Genomic DNA, 18,997 nt, shown 5'->3' on the forward strand with positions numbered 1-18,997 from the left:
TATATTATGATAATGATCGGGTGAATTGAGTTTGAGAGCGGTGAAAATAACATTGACCGGGTTGCTTCCTGCCCTGATATATCAAATCTTGGATGAGGGATGTTTGGGCTCTGGTATGTTTGCACACTTAAGACAACGAAGATCGTTAGTAAGGCGCCATAATATTCTTTGGCCTAGCCACTCCAACGCTCAAATCAGTCAAAAAAATGTATAGAGAGTATATGTATGTATTAAAAATATCTGAATGAATTAATATTAAACAAACATGCTATTTATATGAGAGAAAGTCAATGATAACTTTGTTTTTTGTGCCCAACTACTACTCATGGCGAGATAGTCGCTCATGCTTCTGTAGACTGATATTGTATAATCTGACAATTTATACCTATTTCATCCTAGTCACATCACCCCACCTGCGCTGAAAGACCTCCCAATTATGATCAAGACAGGGCGCACTATATATGTGAGATCCTACTACCCGGGCTGATCTTTGCGTTGGTGGGCTTTGCTCGACCTTCCCTGGTTCTTGACTATCTAAAACTGCTTCTTGACTATCTAAAACCCAAACTTAAGATAACATGTGTATCTATTTGATGCTCCGTATATTTCCGAGATTTATTTTAGTGAATCTGAATTATTATACATAAAATCAACTTCAAGATGTTAACTTGGTCATTTAAATAAGTAATATCTGCGCATTGAATCAACTAGTAAAGAACGTGATAAAGTGACCAAGGTTAAGATCAAATACATCTTGATTTAGGTCATAGATACCAAAAACGATATTTTTAAAATTATGACGTATCATTCATATTATATTATTATAATATAAAAGTACTTGTTATTAAATCATATATCCATTACATTTCAAGTCAATTTTTGTTATTATTCTTATTTAATTCCTTATAATAATAATTTACTTTAGTTATTCTATATATAAACTTATAACTTTAAAAATATAATTTAAGAAATTTTTAAAAAATATTAAAAGGAGGCGCACGAAACTTTTCAAGCGGCCGGGATTTCCTGCAGGTTTACTTACTATTTAATTATTAATTATAAAAACAAAAATAAAAGCCCAAACAGAAGAGAAGACTCAAAACGCCCTACCGTCTTTCCATAAATTCGCATTAATTTCTCCCTCATTTCCCATTTTTGGGATATTTGTTTGCTTTTTACGTACAAGCATACAGTTGCTCTGATTTCAGTTGGACTTAATTGTGTTTTCGGACCGATCGATTACTCGAGAGCTGCAGTACGCTGGCTAGTGATTGATTTCCGCGTGGCGGTGATGACAAGCCCTCAGAATGATCGGGTTAGCTAATTTTAGATGAATTTACTACTGTTTTTCAATGAAAAGGCAGGCACGTCAAGTTTTGGGTTTGGTTGATCCATATGTGCTTGGTATCTGAGCTTCAGATGAATTTACGCTTCACTTTTTTTTTTTGGTTAGGCTTTTTTCATGTGGAATTTACTAGTTACTTTTTAGTTACTTTTGATTTTACCTTTTCTCTTTTAACACCGAAATCTGTTCAAAGGCCCTAGAGCGGGGAGAACGTATTATGCTTTCTGTATCAATTCTGTTTATTTTTTTATGACCGGTTTGATAAGTTGATAATGATAGGAAAAGTTTTATTTAGTTCATAAATATTGAACCGCGCGTGCTCAGACTCCTTGAAATATCGTTAGTATTCTTGCAACAAGTGTTGCCGCCAGATAAATGTTATTAACTAGATTTACAATCCGTAGCTTTTGAATAATGCATACACATGCTTCTGTGCTGCATAGTTACATATTTGATGTTGATTTGAATAAGGCCTCTATACTGGGTACCATCAATATTTATGTCTCTAATTTCAGTTTTTTTTTTAACATCACAGGGGATAAACTCGATATAACAATCTGCAACGCAAGTAGACAGTAAACTTCACCACTGGTTTATTGTCTACCGGGGGTTATCTGAAGACATGCCTTCTCTTCAGCTTTTACAGCTCACTGAGCATGGCAGAGGCCTTTTATCCTCAAGAAGGTGAACGACATTCACTGTGATTTTATTTGTTCAAGTATCTAATGAAAGTTCTTTAAAAATACATTATGGCTATTATTCTTTTTAACCATTTGAAAGTGTAAATACTTTTTATGGATACATTCTGGCATTCTATCTTTTATCCTTCTCAAAATCCGCTCACTGTTGAAAGTATTCGAGATGATACCCATCTTTCATTTGGAACACCCCTCCCTCCCACTTAAAAGAAACACACAAAAAGAAAGGAAAATTAAAGAAAGTTGCTCATATACGTACATGGATGGTTACACGTTAGTTTCTTTCTCTTATTTGGGTTCTTGATGTTTTTTCCTTCCTTTTCCCTCGAACATAGAGAGGTAGTAGTATTGACCTGATGTGAAATTTTTTTGTTATCAAGTTGTTTTTCTTTGATGGCTTTATTATTGTTGTTGTGAGTACATGCTGAGTCCAAAGTTGAAATCGCAGCCTTACAACTATCTTGTTTACAAATTTGCTTCTGCAGAAAAGCTCTCCTGCTTGCAGCTGGTATAGTTGTGGCTGGTGGAACTGCTGCTGCGTACATGCACTCAAGGAACAACCGTAGAAGACAATATATTTTTGGTCATTCTAACGGGGACAAGGACTATAAGGAACAATCAGATGAGTTAATGGGAAAAGAGAATAACGTAAAGAAGGGTAGGCAAAAACGAGGAAACTTGAGGTCCCTCCAGGTTTTGGCTGCTATTCTGTTATCTCGCATGGGAAGAGCGGGTGCAATAAATATTTTGTCCCTGGTGGCTATTGCGGTAAAGTTCTTAATTTTTTTAAAGAAGACAAGTTTAATACCTGGGAGTAGCAGTAGAAGTATTTTAATGTTCATTTATCATCTTCTCCATTGCTGCGTCTGCCTTCGGTTGTCACCATTTTCTTCTTGATAGACCAAGTCTATTATCAGTGTTGTAAATGTTGTTGTGTTGCTGATTTCACTATGTTCATTTGTAAAGAGGCTGGATGGACTGACAATTGAGCATTCCATTCACATATAATTACTATTATATTTTCTTTATGAACCAAAGTCAACAAGAAGTCAAGCTTCTTAGCTTGGCACGGGAAACAAATGGTGCTTACCCATTAATTGATCAATTGGCAACAGCCACGGAACTGCTACAGACTGAAAGTATTTCCACCTGACTATTCCTGAAAATGGAATATAGCAAGAGTGTGTCTGCTTGTGATATGATCTGTATACGACTATCCTGACTTTAATCGTAGGTTCAGCCTGAATACGTATGCTCAGTCTAGATTTGACTCCTGAAAGTCATTTAAAAAATATTATAAAGTTCATGATACATTAAATAATATGCTAAAAAAAATCATCATCGATTATGCTAGGCTACACGAGCGGCCTTTTTCTTCTTTGCTTGCCTTGCATTTTCATTCTCATATTCATTTGCTACATTTTGCATCAAATAATTACAATAAAGCAGAGCTAGAATAAAGGATTTTTTGTCAAAATAATGATGCAGATGACACCTTTCAAATATTTGAGTGTGTTCATTTTATGTTAAGCATCAGATTTTTTTGCTTGTCGTCTATACTGCAATCAGTCTGTATCTATTTTCCTCTGTGACTTTGTAGGTTTTTCGAACTGCTGTGAGCAACAGACTGGCTAAAGTCCAAGGCTTCCTTTTTCGTGCTGCTTTTCTCCGACGTGTACCTCTATTTATTCGGCTTATTATTGAAAATATATTTATGTGTTTTCTTCTGTCTACGCTGAGTTCCACCTCTAAGTACATCACAGGGACTTTAAGTTTACGATTCAGAAAAATTTTGACAAAGGTTACCCATGCTCAATATTTTCAGGTATTTATTTTTTGATTTTTTCTGTTAATTCTAACAGAATCGCCACATGATTGTTTGGATTTGTATTAATGCTTATTGCCTTATATGATATAATTTTACATTTGCTTTTGTAGTTTTATATTTTCTCGTCCACAAAATTTGGAAAGTTTCACGCCGATTATCAGTGACACGTTAGATATTGCCCGAAGGGTAAAATCCTGTGGGTAGCATCGAATATAGCAATGTTACCCATCATATTACATTTTCTCTTTACTGATCACTATACATTTTTTATGTGTACAATATCTCTTGCAACTTCAACTTGGGGATAGGCTGTTGTTTAAACTAGTGTCAGAGCTAGGGCTCTCATCTTTGAAACATTGATCTTTCAGTTGTTTGTAAAAACTATGTTTCTTATTTAATGCTTTGGACTTCTATTAGGCTTTAGGTTTTATATTCTTTAACTAAGTTTGGACACAAAAGAATCTCGTCTGTTGTTACATTTGATAAGACATCATGATCTTGCGTTTTTTCTACTAGTGATGATTCTTTAAGGATGCATGATAAACTGCTACATAATGTGTTTTAATTTTATGCATCAAGTACTGCATTGAAACACCAAAAGCCTTGAAAAATTTACTACGTGTTAGTATTTTTATAGAATCTCATGTGGATTCATTAGTTGATTTTGCTCAATTATATATCAGGCATAATTTTTTTTTGTGATCCTAACAACCGTGTTCGCATTTCGCAGTGGTGAAATAATTGTTAATTTAGTAATCCATTTTGCTGATTCTTGAGTTACTGTGACAGGTGCAATCATATGCACAGCCTTTGGATTTCAGTTACTTTTGTTTAATGTTAGCCACATCTGATTTGACCTAATAAGATTTCATCTGATGACAAGCATAATTAAAAAATGCCCCCAAACTTATTGAGTGAATATCTTTTGATCCGGATATGAAGTTAGAAATGTTAACCTGCTTTGTTGGTTGGGTTTCAGAGCATGGTATACTACAAAATGTCCCATGTTGATGGTCGGATTACCAACCCCGAACAACGAATTGCAAGTGACATACCAAGGTTCTGTTCAGAGTTGAGTGAACTTGTGCAAGAAGATCTAATTGCTGTTACTGATGGGATGCTTTACACTTGGCGTCTATGTTCATATGCAAGCCCAAAATATATTTTGTGGATCTTGGTAATCCTATGCCCTGGCACAAAATAATTTATCACTTCGCTTTTGGATCCCTTAATGATTGCATTGTTATTGTAGCAAACAGTTCGTTCCTTACCTATATCATTTACTTTTAGGCCTATGTGTTGGGGGCAGGGGCAACAATCCGAAACTTTTCTCCTGCATTTGGCAAACTCACGTCCAAGGAACAACAGCTGGGAGGGGAATATAGGCAATTGCATTCACGGATACGAACCCATGCCGAAAGCATAGCATTATATGGTGGCGAAGCTAGAGAAGACTTTCACATTCAGCAGAAATTTAAGACTCTTGTGAGGCATATGGGGGTAGTTATTCACGATCATTGGTGGTTTGGCATGATTCAAGACTTCTTACTCAAGTATCTTGGTGCCACTGTTGCTGTTATCCTGATTATTGAGCCTTTTTTTGCTGGTGATTTGAGACCTGATTCTTCAACGTTAGGCCGTGCAGAGATGTTGAGTAATTTGAGATATCATACTAGTGTTATAATTTCATTATTCCAGTCCTTAGGAACACTTTCTACTAGCTCAAGACGACTCAATCGCTTGAGGTACTCCTAGTTCAATTGTTTGTTTCACACTTTATGCCTTTCTTATGGTTATTTTCACTATTATTGCACTGACGAAGTTCAAAGGCTTTAGGTTCTACTAAATGAGGCTTATTGTGCCCTTTGGCCGATAAGTTTATTTCTTTCAAATATGCAAATAGTTTTTATTATTTTCCTGTATTTAGATAATTATTCACGTTTCACAATAGCTATATCTTCATTATGATCTATTTTTGTCAATAGTCATGTAAACTATTACTGCAGGAATTATATGTTGAATAAGTCTAATATGTCACCTTTATTCGAACGGTCTTGGCAACGGCATGTTGATGTGATCTCTGTCCATGTTTTCTTATGATACAAGTGGAAAGATTGTGCTTGTTGGTCATTATAAATTTCAATGTGTGGTGGTGGCTAAATTGATTTTTCAATTTTCAGTGGTTACGCGGATCGTATTCATGAACTCTTGGCTATATCTAGAGAGCTTGCAGCACGAGATGGATCCTCTCAGAAAACTGATGGAAGCAGGAACTATGTCAGTGAAGCAAATTACATTGAGTTTGATGATGTTGAGGTAGCAGGATACCTGGCCTTTTTGACTGTTTAGTCAACCTCCCCATGATCCTTAAACCACATTGGATTTTGCAGGTTGTTACACCAACTGGTAATGTATTGGTTCAGCATTTGACTCTAAGGGTGGAATCAGGTTCTAATCTTTTGATAACTGGTATGTCCTTTCCATCGACAATAGATACTTATTTGCTTACTCGATTATCTAAATTCTTAGACGTTCTTCAGGTATTACTATCCTGTTTTAATTGATTTTTCTACTGGAAGAAAGAGCTGCTTGTCCTTTTTTCACTTTGTTCTAGTAATTGTTTCTAGTATACCTATTTCCAGTGCTTGTCCTTCCTTTCTTGTTGGTTTAAATAAATCTTGAAATATTATAAAATTTTCACTCTTCTGACCAGCCAGACTTAGCTATATTGTCAATGTCGCTAGATCAGGGCGAGGAATAGGATTCTCCCTTGTGGCGACACGGGCATATCAAAGTTTAAAGCTTGTCAAAATCATATGCTGCATTTGATTGACTATATGCTGGACAGAGGTTCTTGGTCTAACCAAAATTTGATCTATATTCGGCATAGAATATTATTCCTGATATTTAAGTTTCAATCACTAGTTCTGACATGTTTCTACTTGGAGATAAGTTTTGTGGTTTTTGGTCCGGAATATCCTTTATCTTCTATTTTATAATATGGTCTAGCCAACCATACAATGCTTGTTATACAACTTTTATTGTGTTGTTAGTAGGTATTATTTCTTTTTTCCCCCTCATAAATCTTAATAATCAAATTCATTGTCATTGGACAGTATCAAAGTATGAAATAATTTTGTTTCCTTCGATTAGTCATTATTCCATCTTTGTTTTATTGTGGCATAAAGGTTGTGATTAATCTGAGTATAACAGATTATGCTCATCGATTTTTGGGATAGCACCATCATGTAACCTTCTGACAATATCCCTTCCAATTTAAGGTCCAAATGGAAGTGGAAAAAGCTCTCTCTTTCGAGTTTTAGGTGGCCTTTGGCCATTATTTTCTGGTCATATTGTGAAACCTGGAATTGGTTCTGATCTAAATAAGGAGATTTTTTATGTGCCACAACGGCCATATACAGCGGTTGGTACTCTGAGGGACCAGTTAATTTATCCTCTTACAGCAGATCAGGAGGTTGAGTCTCTTACACCATCTGAAATGTTGGAGCTGTTGAAAAATGTAAGAGATTCACCCAATCCAATATCTGTTGCGATATATTACGCAATGTGCAATCACGATGATGACACTTTTGACTAGGCTCACTGTTAAAATCCTCCCCCATTTTGTCAGGTTGATCTTGAGTATTTGCTGGAGCGCTACCCAACTGATAAGGAGGTGAATTGGGGTGACGAATTATCTCTAGGTGAACAGCAAAGATTGGGAATGGCTCGTCTCTTTTACCACAAACCCACATTTGCTATCCTAGATGAATGCACAAGTGCTGTGACTACTGATATGGAGGAAAGATTTTGTGCTAAAGTTCGAGCTATGGGAACATCATGTATCACAATCTCTCATCGCCCCGCATTAGTTGCATTTCATGATGTAGTCCTATCTTTGGACGGTGAAGGAGGCTGGAGTGTTCAGTGTAAAAGGTAAGGACTGTGATAGGGGCTGTTTATAGATCATCTACCAAGATGATTGAATAATTTTGTGTATTAACCATTTCATCTAATTTGTAGTCCGGATTCTCCATCTATTAGAGACTCTGACTTCAGTAAGAAGAACTCTGGGACTGAGCGTCAAAATGATGCGTTAACCGTGCAACGTGCATTTGCTAATTCAAAGAAGGTCTGGCCTTCATCTATTATTAAGTACCGATAAGTTCACTTTCTAGCCATCCTCATATTACTTGCTCTTCCCGGTGACTTCAAATATCAGGATTCAGCATTTTCAGTGTCTAGGACGCAATCATATTCTTCGGAGTTGATAGAAGCATCTCCACCCGAGAAATATGATTATCCATCTGCCGTGTTCCCACAACTTCAAAGTGTTCCAAGGATATTGCCTCTGAGAGTGGCTTCCATGTTTAAAATAATAGTAAGTATTATTCACTTCTGAATATCTCTATAGATGCCTTTGTATTGCACTGTCTATCATGTTGTAGATTATCTTTGTGATTTATTAAAATTATGGTGCATGCTCTAAGAAATTGCAAGCTTTGACAATAGCAAGATAGAAACATTTTGGGCCTTGATAGGTGTTTTTAGCTAAGTTTCTTGCATTGAAGTTATGAAGATCAAATTTTTTATGTGTCGTCGTCGTTAGTATGGAACCTGGTTTCACCATGAAGGTTCAAAAAGGAGGACTTAGAAGTTGACTTCACGTTATATTGACAGTTTCATGTTTGGTTCTTTTGTATGTTTGAGGAAGGAATGTAAGACATGATGCTGTGGTTTGTTTGACAACAATATCTGTAGGTCTACAGTATTTCTTGTTCAATTCATATCCCCTTCCCTGGGTCATAGTTTAGAGTGGAATAATTATAAAAGTGATTTGGCTTTTGTTTGTCATATAGTTCAGCAATTATTTGGGATAATATCTGGTTGCCCATTGGTTTCGTGCTTTTTGCAAGACAATGGTTACTGGAGTTTGTGTAATTACCTGTATAATCTTCTTGGTCGATGGATTGTGGTGTTTAGAAGTTCACTTTCTTTAGTTTCATATATCGGTAACTTTATTCATTGGTCATGAAGTTGTGACTGTAGAGTAAACGTTTTATTCAGAAACCAAAATACAGTTTTCTCAGGATTGTTTTCATGGTGCCCGGGACTCTTCTGTTGACCTTTTGTTGGTTTTAGGTTCCAACTGTGTTTGACAGACAGGGGGCTCAACTCCTTGCAGTTGCTGTGCTTGTGTTATCCAGAACCTGGATATCTGATCGAATTGCTTCTTTAAATGGTATTTTTTGTCATCTATTAACATTGAATTTTCGTTTGCTGCTGTAATTTGGAATTATGCTATTATTATTTGTAAACTATATTACATTTTCAGGGACAACTGTGAAGTACGTTCTTGAGCAAAATAAAGCAGCCTTTATTCGGTTGATTGGTGTGAGTGTTCTCCAAAGTGCTGCATCTTCCTTTGTTGCACCATCTTTGAGGTAATTTTATTATCTCCAGAAGATCATATGGACTTGTACGCATTATCTTACTGATAATATTCAAGCAATCAATGACTGCATTATTGACCTCTCTGTATCTCATCCCTTTTGAGCATAATTTTGACCCAACCTGATGTGTCGTCTGTGCAGTATTGGTTACGTAAATATGAATGGTCTTTTATAAAATATACCTGAAAATATTTTTTTAAGATTCTTACATTCTATTATCTGTTCCAATTGTTGTAACAAGAAAAACCAACATGGAGTTCAAAAATAAATTGCCCCATTGTGTTTTACTCTCCCTCCCTCCCTGATCACAGGGGATAGTTAGTCCATCTGCAAGGTTTTTTTATGTTTTCTTATACATGACATCTTAGAAACTGTAAAGCAGAGTGATCATGATAGTTATGGGGTATAAATTGTATAAATACATCAATTCATTATTTAACCTTGAATGTGTATAGTGAATGGAATGGCTGCTCCATGCCCTTAAACATGGTGTTAATGACTGGATAATGTCAAGACTGATTTGCACGACATATAGTAAAAGAGGAAGAATTTTATGAGTTCATGAATCTAATACTTCTTCATGAGCATGCATGCTGTAACTTTTTACTTCTTCCATGCAGTTTGTTCAATGATTCTCTCTTTTATTTTTAGGCACCTAACTGATTTGCTTGCACTTGGATGGAGGATTCGGCTAACCAAGCACTTGCTCAAAAATTACTTGAGAAGAAGTGCATATTATAAGGTTCTAAATTCAATCATATGAGTTTTATTCATACTAAGCTTATGTGCGTAACCGTATACTGAATCATACCATCATTCGACGAGGATCCATTTTTTCCTCCTAAATGGCAACAGAAATTCATGCACATAACATACTCATGTCTTGGATTAATTTATGTGTAAAGTTACATTGTGTCATGGTGCTAACCAGGTTATCATTGAGCAGAGTTCTAAAAGGTGTCGCCTTGGACTGTCTAGACGTTGTGCGGTCGCTCACTGCCTCGATTTTTAGAAGCCGCCTACAGAATTTTTTTAAATTTTATTTTAAAAAAAGATTATTTGACATATTTTTCAATCAATTTGTATCCTATAAAGAGGAAGAATGTGTTATTGATTTTGTGTTTGAATCCGATATGAAGTAATTATTAATACGGAGATAAACAAGAAATATTACATATTTAAGTGAAAAAGAAAAACCGCCTCAGCGACGCCTATGCACCTAGACTGTAGGCGGTGGGTGGTCTACCTCATTTTAGAACACTGCCACTGGGGAACACATCTTTTCAGATGAACATCCCATATTCTCAAATATTCATGAGCTCTTCAAGTTCTAGTGAAATATCCGAAGCATTAAAATTACATATGCGAACACTATAAATATTTTGTATGCTTATGAATATTATAATAATTGATTAAGTAGAGAAACCAAGTGCTTGATTTAACAAGAAGGGAATTTGGTTGTAAATAATTATAGAATAGATTGTTGGATGTGGTAACAGTTAAGCAGCTACTTTTCTTCTCAGTCTATGGTTTTTTATTTAAGAACTTGGATGCCAAATTCAGCAATACAGAAAATGACCATTCATGGATGTTCCATAGGTTTTTCATATGTCACGTGTGAATGTTGATGCGGACCAGAGGTTAACGCAAGACTTGGAAAAGTTGACCACAGATTTATCTGGACTGGTCACTGGAATGGTAAAGCCAACTGTGGATATTTTATGGTGAGCTATTTAAAAAAATTCTTTATTAACAGGATCCAATTTATTTTAGTTTTCTAAAAAGTCCTCTGTTTTCAGGTTCACCTGGAGAATGAAGTTATTAACTGGTCAAAGAGGAGTTGCTATTTTATATGCGTACATGTTGCTAGGTTTGGGTTTCCTAAGGGTTGTTACTCCCGACTTTGGTGATCTTTCAAGCCGTGAGCAACAGTTGGAAGGAACTTTCAGGTCATTTCTTATTTGGTGCTTTTCCATTGCAATTTCTTGTTTGTATATTTTCTAAAATTCAAACTTACTCTATACTTGGTGTGCATGCTAGGTACATGCATGAAAGGTTACGTACACATGCTGAGTCGGTTGCTTTCTTTGGTGGTGGTGCCAGAGAGAAAGAGGTTTTAATCTAATATCACTCTGTATCTTCTGCTGTAAACTTGTATGCATTGCCTCTCTTTAAACTATTTGCCATGGTTTTAAACCATCATCGTGAAGCCTAAAAGTTTGTTGCACAATCTAGGTTAAAGTTTGTCTTTTGTGTGTCAAAGTTCGGAATTCTACCAGCCATAGGCTTGGTTCCATCTATTTCTTTATTTCCCAATGATCAGTTTATCTGTGTTTTTGGAAGTTGGTGTAGTGAAAGTGAAATTAAAGGCAATGGATGATAAAATGATGAAATGAAAGAGCGCCAAGAACTAACAATGGGAACAACTGAAATTCACTTTGCTTTGCTTAGAAGGCATATTAGTAATTTTCTTATCCATCTCCTCTTATTTCTAGGACACCAAGTCAATTTAATATGGTCCTCTTATTTCTAGGACACCAAGTCAATTTAATATGGATTATCGTGTGAATGAATAAAGACGTCACTGATTTTAGAGGATATTCACACCTGCTTTCCTTGTAATATTTGTCATGTACTTTGAAGTCTTATAATATCTGTGGTTTGTTGTCGAGGAGTACCATGAACTCGATAGCTACGGCTTCTTACCTTACTACCCTGGTGGGTGGTAGCTTTTTGGCAATTTTAGCTTTTCTTCAGCCTCCTAGTACCTGACTTGCAGTCTTGAATTCTTGATCAAATCTCCTTGTGCCTACAGATGATTGAATCCAGATTCAAAGAGCTTTTTAATCACTCAATGCTTCTCCTTAAAAAGAAATGGCTATTTGGTATACTAGATGACTTCGTTACCAAACAACTTCCCCATAATGTTACTTGGGGATTGAGCTTGTTGTATGCAATGGAGCACAAAGGTGATCGAGCATTGTCTTCAACTCAAGGTGATAGGAGTCTGGTGACTTTTTTAGATTTTGTACCCGAACTTTTTGTTTTGTAAATGTTAATTATGCACAATTTTATCAGGTGAATTGGCACATGCACTACGATTCTTAGCATCTGTAGTATCCCAAAGTTTTCTGGCTTTTGGCGACATTCTTGAGCTACATAGAAAGTTCCTTGAGCTTTCTGGTGGTATAAATCGAATTTTTGAGCTTGATGAGCTTCTAGATGCTGCTCAACATGGTATATATTGTTTCTTTCTTGTTTTTATGTGATTTTTTACTTGTTATATGATGCCATGCAACTAATAAAGGTATTGATTTTATTTTTTCAGTAAATAGTTTTCAACTAATGGGGCATTATTTGGGAGAATGTTCAACTTCATTCAGTTGGCACATGAACTTTATTGTGGGATGTTGAATTGAAATTCCTTAATAGCTCATTTTCTGAGCAACTGCACCATCTCTTATTGGAGAATTGTATGCTAAAATTGTTTCTTCTTTCATTGTGTTCCCAGATTTTTTGGACTAAAGCACAATTTTGTCAATCTTACAATTGTTGGTCGAGAGGGATTTTTTTTCCTGTAAAGTACAGTTGTGAAAACATGATATTTTCAAGGCGAAAATTGGGAGCCATATTGCAGTTGATCTTGCAGCTTCTTGAACATACCATAGTGATTTGTTATATGACTTTTGCATCTTCTAGTCATATGTATTGGGATAAGATTTTGTTGATATATAATGTATTTGTACGCAAATATTCTGATTTTTTCTTTGTCACAAAATATGATTTTGGTGCTTCAAGACTTTGTTTCTGGCTTCAAAGGTGGTTACAATAGCTGAGTTTACATTCTTAGCTTTTTGTAAAGTTAGTTAGATGTTTATACTAATCAGGCTGACAAGGTTGCTACTTATGCAGAAGAACGTGATGATGGGTCTGCTTTACAGTCTAAACATACTGAATCTTGCTCTGATGATATTATTTCGTTTTCAAAGGTTGATATAATCACGCCAGCTCAAAAAATGTTGGCTAGACAGTTAACGTGTGACATAGTCTCAGGGAAAAGCCTTCTAGTTACTGGTTGGTGGATTGTCACCTTACGACTCTGTCTCTAAAGTTAGATCCCTGCATAAAATTGATGACATCTGGAGTTACATATTTATTTTTTTTGACAAAATTGTCTTCTGAAGGTCCTAATGGGAGTGGAAAGAGTTCCATTTTTAGAGTCCTTCGGGGCCTCTGGCCTGTAGTCAATGGAAGGCTCATCAAACCACGCCAACAGATTTCTGAATCCAGACACAGTCTCTTTTATGTGCCTCAGCGACCATATACATGCTTAGGAACCTTAAGGGATCAAATTATATATCCTCTATCATGTGAAGAAGCAGAAAAAAGGGCAGGGGACCTAATTGAAGAAGGTAATATTATTTTCTGCCCACGGTTTCCAGTTTGCTTATGTATTCATCATGTAATGAAGTATTTCATTGATGTTCTAAATTTAACCACGTGAATGGACATTGATGTTTTGAACTTAATTATGTGGAAGGAATACGTTAACGATAAACTTCACGTGGTCAGTTCTTTACCTGCATTTGAGCTTTAAAAATATACTGTCAGATATATAATTTACAAATTGATCAAATCGATTAACCGGCTGCTGATTCCATGCGATGGCTTCTGTTTTCCTTTTTAATTTTCAGCATTCACATTATTCATCTCTTTATTCAATTCTGTTGAGGTTGCACCTGTACTTCCCCCTAAACTGATTCATTTTGATGCCTTTATTTAGGCCACAAATTTGTTGATGCCAGAAACGCTTTGGATGCACAACTCAGAACTATTTTAGAGAATGTGAAATTACTCTATCTTTTAGAAAGAGAAGGTGGGTGGGATACTAACCAGAATTGGGAAGATATTTTATCCCTTGGGGAACAGCAGAGACTAGGCATGGTAATGCTAATTGCAGTTCTCTTTCCGTGACACTATTTTTGTTCACATAATTCTAGGGAGTTGTGCAAACTTATCAATATTAACTTTTGCTGTTCTACAAGGCACGATTGTTTTTTCACAAACCCCGATTCGGCATCCTTGACGAATGCACCAAGTAAGCAAACTAATAATTGTCTTTCGACTTTTTCTTTGTTAGATTTAAAACCCCATTGTGTTGTTACACTATACTCAAAATTTGCCCTTCCATTACAGTGCTACCAGTGTTGATGTTGAAGAACACCTCTATAAGCTTGCAAATAACTCAGGAATTACAGTTATAACATCTTCTCAGGTAGAGAATCACTCCGTTCTTACTTTATGCAGTGACATTACATGATCTGTAAATATTTTCTCTTGGGATGTTATTTTAGTTATAATTTAACCTAACCCCTAAAAATTTGCATTTTTTTCCAGCGCCCTGCGTTAATTCCATTCCACTCGGTGGAGTTAAGGCTGATTGATGGTGAGGGTGCATGGGAGCTTCGAACGATTGACCAGTGACTTACGTATCCTGCTACATGTTTAACTTCATCATGTCATATCCCAATCCCTTCGAATTGTTGCAGCATTTGCCATTCCTGAAACTTTGGCAACTACCTCAAATGAATTAAACCAAAATTACAGATTACATGATTGTTGTCAATTTAAGCTAAAGTAAAAAAGTAGAGCACGCAATAAATTTCCCATTAGTGGTTCGTTTGGGGGATAGGATGGAGCGCAAAGATCACTAGAATAGAAAACTCTGTACAGGCACAAGAAATTGTTGAGCAATAATGGCCTTTGGCAAAGTTGTAATACTCGGTAAGCAATTTGTTATTTAATCAGCAGTATGTATTCTATTTAATCAGCAGTATGTATTCTCTTACAATAATCTTGGGAAACTTTTCGGGTTAGGTGATATGCTAAATTGTCTCTGAATTTTCTGTGTAAGCGAACCCTTTCGCATGCACACGCATCTTGAGGCAGATCGTGATGAAACTGTTCTATTACGAGTGCACTAATGAATTTGATGAGCATCATGGATCACAAGAAGTAATGCCCTGATCCATATACATATGATCATATATATATGTATTTCTATAGTGATATACGAATTGATACTCACTTTTTGTCTTTAAATTTAAACGTCAAAACACAAATGAAAATATTATAGTTATTGTACTCTTTGTGATTGTCATGATCACTGCTCTATGCTACGTCATATACTGACCTACACGTGTGATATACATAAAAGCAAGTGTTTTTGGGGTCTTGAGGATCATTGCAGCCTTACACCGGGCCATTTGAATTTGTTGGCTTTTACTTTTGGCCTCTCTCTCTTTCATGTGTTCCTTTTAAGTGTATCTTCTCTTTAGATCTGCTTACTTTTTGGGGAGGGACCCAACATTTTTTGGCAGAGGATTATGAGTTGTAAAGCCAAATATTTACACTATTGCTTGTATAATACGGGCCCTTGATCATCAACATTACTGCACTACGTGTAAATCTGATTGTCTCCACTAAATGGGCAGTAGGCACTAGCTAGATGTGGTTTGTTACAATATACAGACGGGGTTACTCGACTGTCTTTATTTTGGAGGATACCCATTTTTAGCTTTTTGTTTGTTTTGAATTCTTTAAAAAATTAAAACATATAAAAACAGTTGATTGGATGTGGTAGCAGTTTCAAATTAAATTTAACATTTTTTTACAAAAAAATTGTTTTTGTATGTGTTTTACTGTAAAAACATTATAGAAAGAAATATATTGTAAAATTAATATTAAATTATTCTTACCGATTATTAATATCAAATCTTTCTTTTCCGAAAGATCAAGTTTACTTGCTATATAAAATAGAATAAATAAGAGAGCACCGATGAGATATGAGAAACTAAATCGTAGTGGAAAGATGAGCTTTTTTGTTAGCGTTACCATTAAGTACTTGGGAGAATCACCCATTAAATCCTCAAGTATCCGCCAAACCACTTTTCTAAGTGGAAAGTGCCATCCGGTGGGGAATATCTCTACCCATAAAATCCAATAACTTCCCACTAGTGTATGTTCTCTAGTGCCCATAAAATCCAATAACTTCCCACTAGTGTATGTTCTCCAGTGGTGGGGAATCCTTCGCTTCCTCAGTGAACCGCTGCAAGTGCTCAAGAAACATCAACCTTTAAGAATTATCCACGAAATCAATGGCTACCACAATCGACTAAATTAGTATTACATTCTCTTTGAATTCCGCTGTTATCAGCCTGGAAAATATTGATCATAAGCCCTGTGAAAACGAAAATAGAATATAACTCCTTCTGAAGAAAAATGATTATATATAACCAGGTGTTCTTCTTATTATTTTTTTTGGCATCATATCCAAATTTTAATTTAAAAAGTGAAATAAAAGTTAATAAAAATAATTTTTTATACAAATTTAAATACATTTAAAATTTTAACTGAATAAAAATTCACAAAAATTATATTTTTGATTATTTATCATTGTATTTTTGTTTAAAAAGAATAGGATTGATAAGTAACAACAACAACAACAATAATAAATCAGTATTGGTCGACTGGTGATTATTTTAATAATAGTTCACTTATTTATGACCATATTTTTATTTCGTGCATATGAAAAAAGAAAAAGAAAAAAAAATACGATTGGTTTTTTCTTAACTTTTAAGAATACACGGTTGTACGTATATGTTTATTTATTTTCACAAAGAGTTTTACGCTCTTTTCGTTTTTTATATATGTGGTAAAAGATATTTTTCCACATATATAGTAATTGTCCTTTTTCATTTAAATATTCATTTTAAAATTTTCATTTTGATTCTTAGAGGCATATTTCCAATTTATTTCATTTTATAGAATTGTTGTTTCTGTTGAAAATATGAAAAATATTTATGCTGAAAATTATAATGTTGAATGTTGAAAATTAGGTAAAATTAGGTGTTGAATATTGAAAATTAGTGTGTGATGATGTATGTAATGATGAAATTGTTTTTGGATTGTTTTCCAAAGAAATCCTATAAATAGGTCTCCATTTGTAAAGATTTGATACAAGTGAGTATAGAGAAAAATATTATAAAGTGTGTAGTTTGGTAAATTTTGAGAGTTTGAGATTTTTACTTTTTACTATAAATTTTTACTTTTTCACAACACGTTATCAGCACGAAACTCTAAAAGTCATCCATACTTTTCCAAGCTCCAAACAGAAGAAAAAGGTAACAAAAGTAATCATATTTATTTTACTGTTATTTATTTATTGTGTATATATTTAATATATAATATAATGTTATTCAGAAATAATAAAAATAAATTTTTCAAAAACTTGTTATAAATCCTGGGAGGATGTTAAGACGACATCCCATATTCCCGGTAAGGGATACGACAAGTATAAAAGCCTATAAGGTTTTTAAACAAAATAACTTGTGACACCGCATTATAATAATGCGATATGATATACATAATTATTTAAACATGACTAATATTATATACATCATATTATTACCATAAAATTATACAAATGCAGACATTTATTTTTTGTACACCAACGATCATAAACGGTTAGTTTTTGCCCTATAAATATGATCTCACAAACAAATTCAATCACTCCAACTTTCAATTATTCTCTAAAAATTATTATTCATCAAATTTTCGAAGAAAAAAGAAGATGACTTTCTCAAGGTTATTTTTAATTATTTTGGTTATCATACTCACGAGTCTTGTATTTATCGGAGAATATCCTCCTCGTGTGTTTTCTTTATTTTTACAAATGCTTGTACTTGTTGTTTATCCATTACTTTGTATTGCAATATTCATTAACTAATAAAATGCATCGTAATTTTTTTTAGTACCACCATGTCAAACTTGGCAAAGCTCGAATTCATTGCTCTTGATATCACGGGAAAAAATTATATGTCATGGACTCTCGATGTAGAAATGCATCTTGAGTCATTGGGTCTAAATGAGACCATAAAATAAAATGGCATATCGACATCCCAAGAAAAGGCAAAAGCCATGATATTTTTGCGTCGACATCTCGATGAGGGATTGAAATGTGAATATCTAATTGAAAAAGATCACATGGCTTTGTGGAAGAGATTAAAAGAAAGATTCGAACATATAAGGGAAGTTATACTTCCGACCGCCCGGGATGAATGAAATACGTTGAGATTCCAAGATTTTAAAAAAGTCAGTGATTATAACTCGGCGATGTACAGAATAATCTCGCAATTGAATTCTGTGGGCATGAGATTACTGAAATGGAAATGCTTGAAAAAATATTTTCCACTTTTCACGCAACAAATATAACTCTACAACAACAATATAGAGTGCGTAGATTTTCGAGATATTTTGAACTTATCGCCTGTCTCCTGGTGGCGGAAAAGAATAATGAGCTGCTAATGAGAAATCATCAGGCACGACCCACTGGTTCAACGGCATTTCCTAAAGTAAATGTCGTAAACAAAAATGAATTTAAATCTGGAAACCAAAATCAAAGTTATAGACAAGATTTTGGTCGAGGACGAAATCGTGGTCGTGGACGTGGACGTGGAAGTGGTCGTGGTCGTGGACGCGACCGTGGTTTTGAAAATAATCGAGATAGTTACTTTTATAACTCATCTCAAAAGAACATCCCAAACCATCCACAGAAAAGACATCATGAAAATATGAGTGTTAATGAGAATCACTCAAAAAGATTTGAAAGTTC

General features: G+C 34.9%; 1 protein-coding gene across 3 annotated transcripts; it reads left to right on the plus strand.

The window, feature by feature from the left end:
- The first annotated feature begins 1,069 nt into the window (after positions 1 to 1,069).
- Positions 1,070 to 15,148, plus strand: LOC142546500 (ABC transporter D family member 1). 3 transcript variants are annotated; one of them, XM_075654252.1, is made up of 26 exons: positions 1,070 to 1,315; positions 1,861 to 2,029; positions 2,529 to 2,811; positions 3,644 to 3,868; positions 4,851 to 5,048; positions 5,162 to 5,616; positions 6,052 to 6,187; positions 6,262 to 6,340; positions 7,153 to 7,391; positions 7,503 to 7,807; positions 7,895 to 8,003; positions 8,094 to 8,252; positions 9,014 to 9,113; positions 9,207 to 9,315; positions 9,976 to 10,066; positions 10,924 to 11,048; positions 11,124 to 11,273; positions 11,365 to 11,437; positions 12,140 to 12,320; positions 12,403 to 12,561; positions 13,237 to 13,398; positions 13,509 to 13,736; positions 14,108 to 14,268; positions 14,370 to 14,422; positions 14,521 to 14,599; positions 14,722 to 15,148. In XM_075654252.1, the coding sequence occupies exons 2-26, from the start codon at positions 1,968 to 1,970 to the stop codon at positions 14,806 to 14,808; spliced, it is 4,008 nt and encodes a 1,335-aa protein (XP_075510367.1). In that variant the 5' UTR covers positions 1,070 to 1,315; positions 1,861 to 1,967; the 3' UTR covers positions 14,809 to 15,148. The 3 variants fall into 3 exon arrangements, with proteins under 3 accessions (XP_075510367.1, XP_075510366.1, XP_075510368.1); XM_075654251.1 differs by having other exon boundaries at positions 1,881 to 2,029; XM_075654253.1 differs by having other exon boundaries at positions 1,881 to 2,029; positions 13,240 to 13,398.
- Positions 15,149 to 18,997: the final 3,849 nt, after the last annotated feature.

The sequence above is a fragment of the Primulina tabacum genome, chromosome 5, assembly GCF_025594145.1.
Source record: "Primulina tabacum isolate GXHZ01 chromosome 5, ASM2559414v2, whole genome shotgun sequence".
NCBI lineage: Eukaryota > Viridiplantae > Streptophyta > Magnoliopsida > Lamiales > Gesneriaceae > Primulina > Primulina tabacum.

What these genes read in the sequence shown, in the direction of transcription:
- LOC142546500 (XM_075654252.1), top strand. Translation starts at nt 1,968, where the DNA reads ATGCCTTCTCTTCAGCTTTTACAGCTCACTGAGCATGGCAGAGGCCTT. An exon ending in CCCATGCTCAATATTTTCAG is followed by an intron (nt 3,869 to 4,850) that starts GTATTTATTTTT and finishes GTTGGGTTTCAG; the next exon opens with AGCATGGTATACTACAAAAT. An exon ending in AGGGGACCTAATTGAAGAAG is followed by an intron (nt 13,737 to 14,107) that starts GTAATATTATTT and finishes GCCTTTATTTAG; the next exon opens with GCCACAAATTTGTTGATGCC.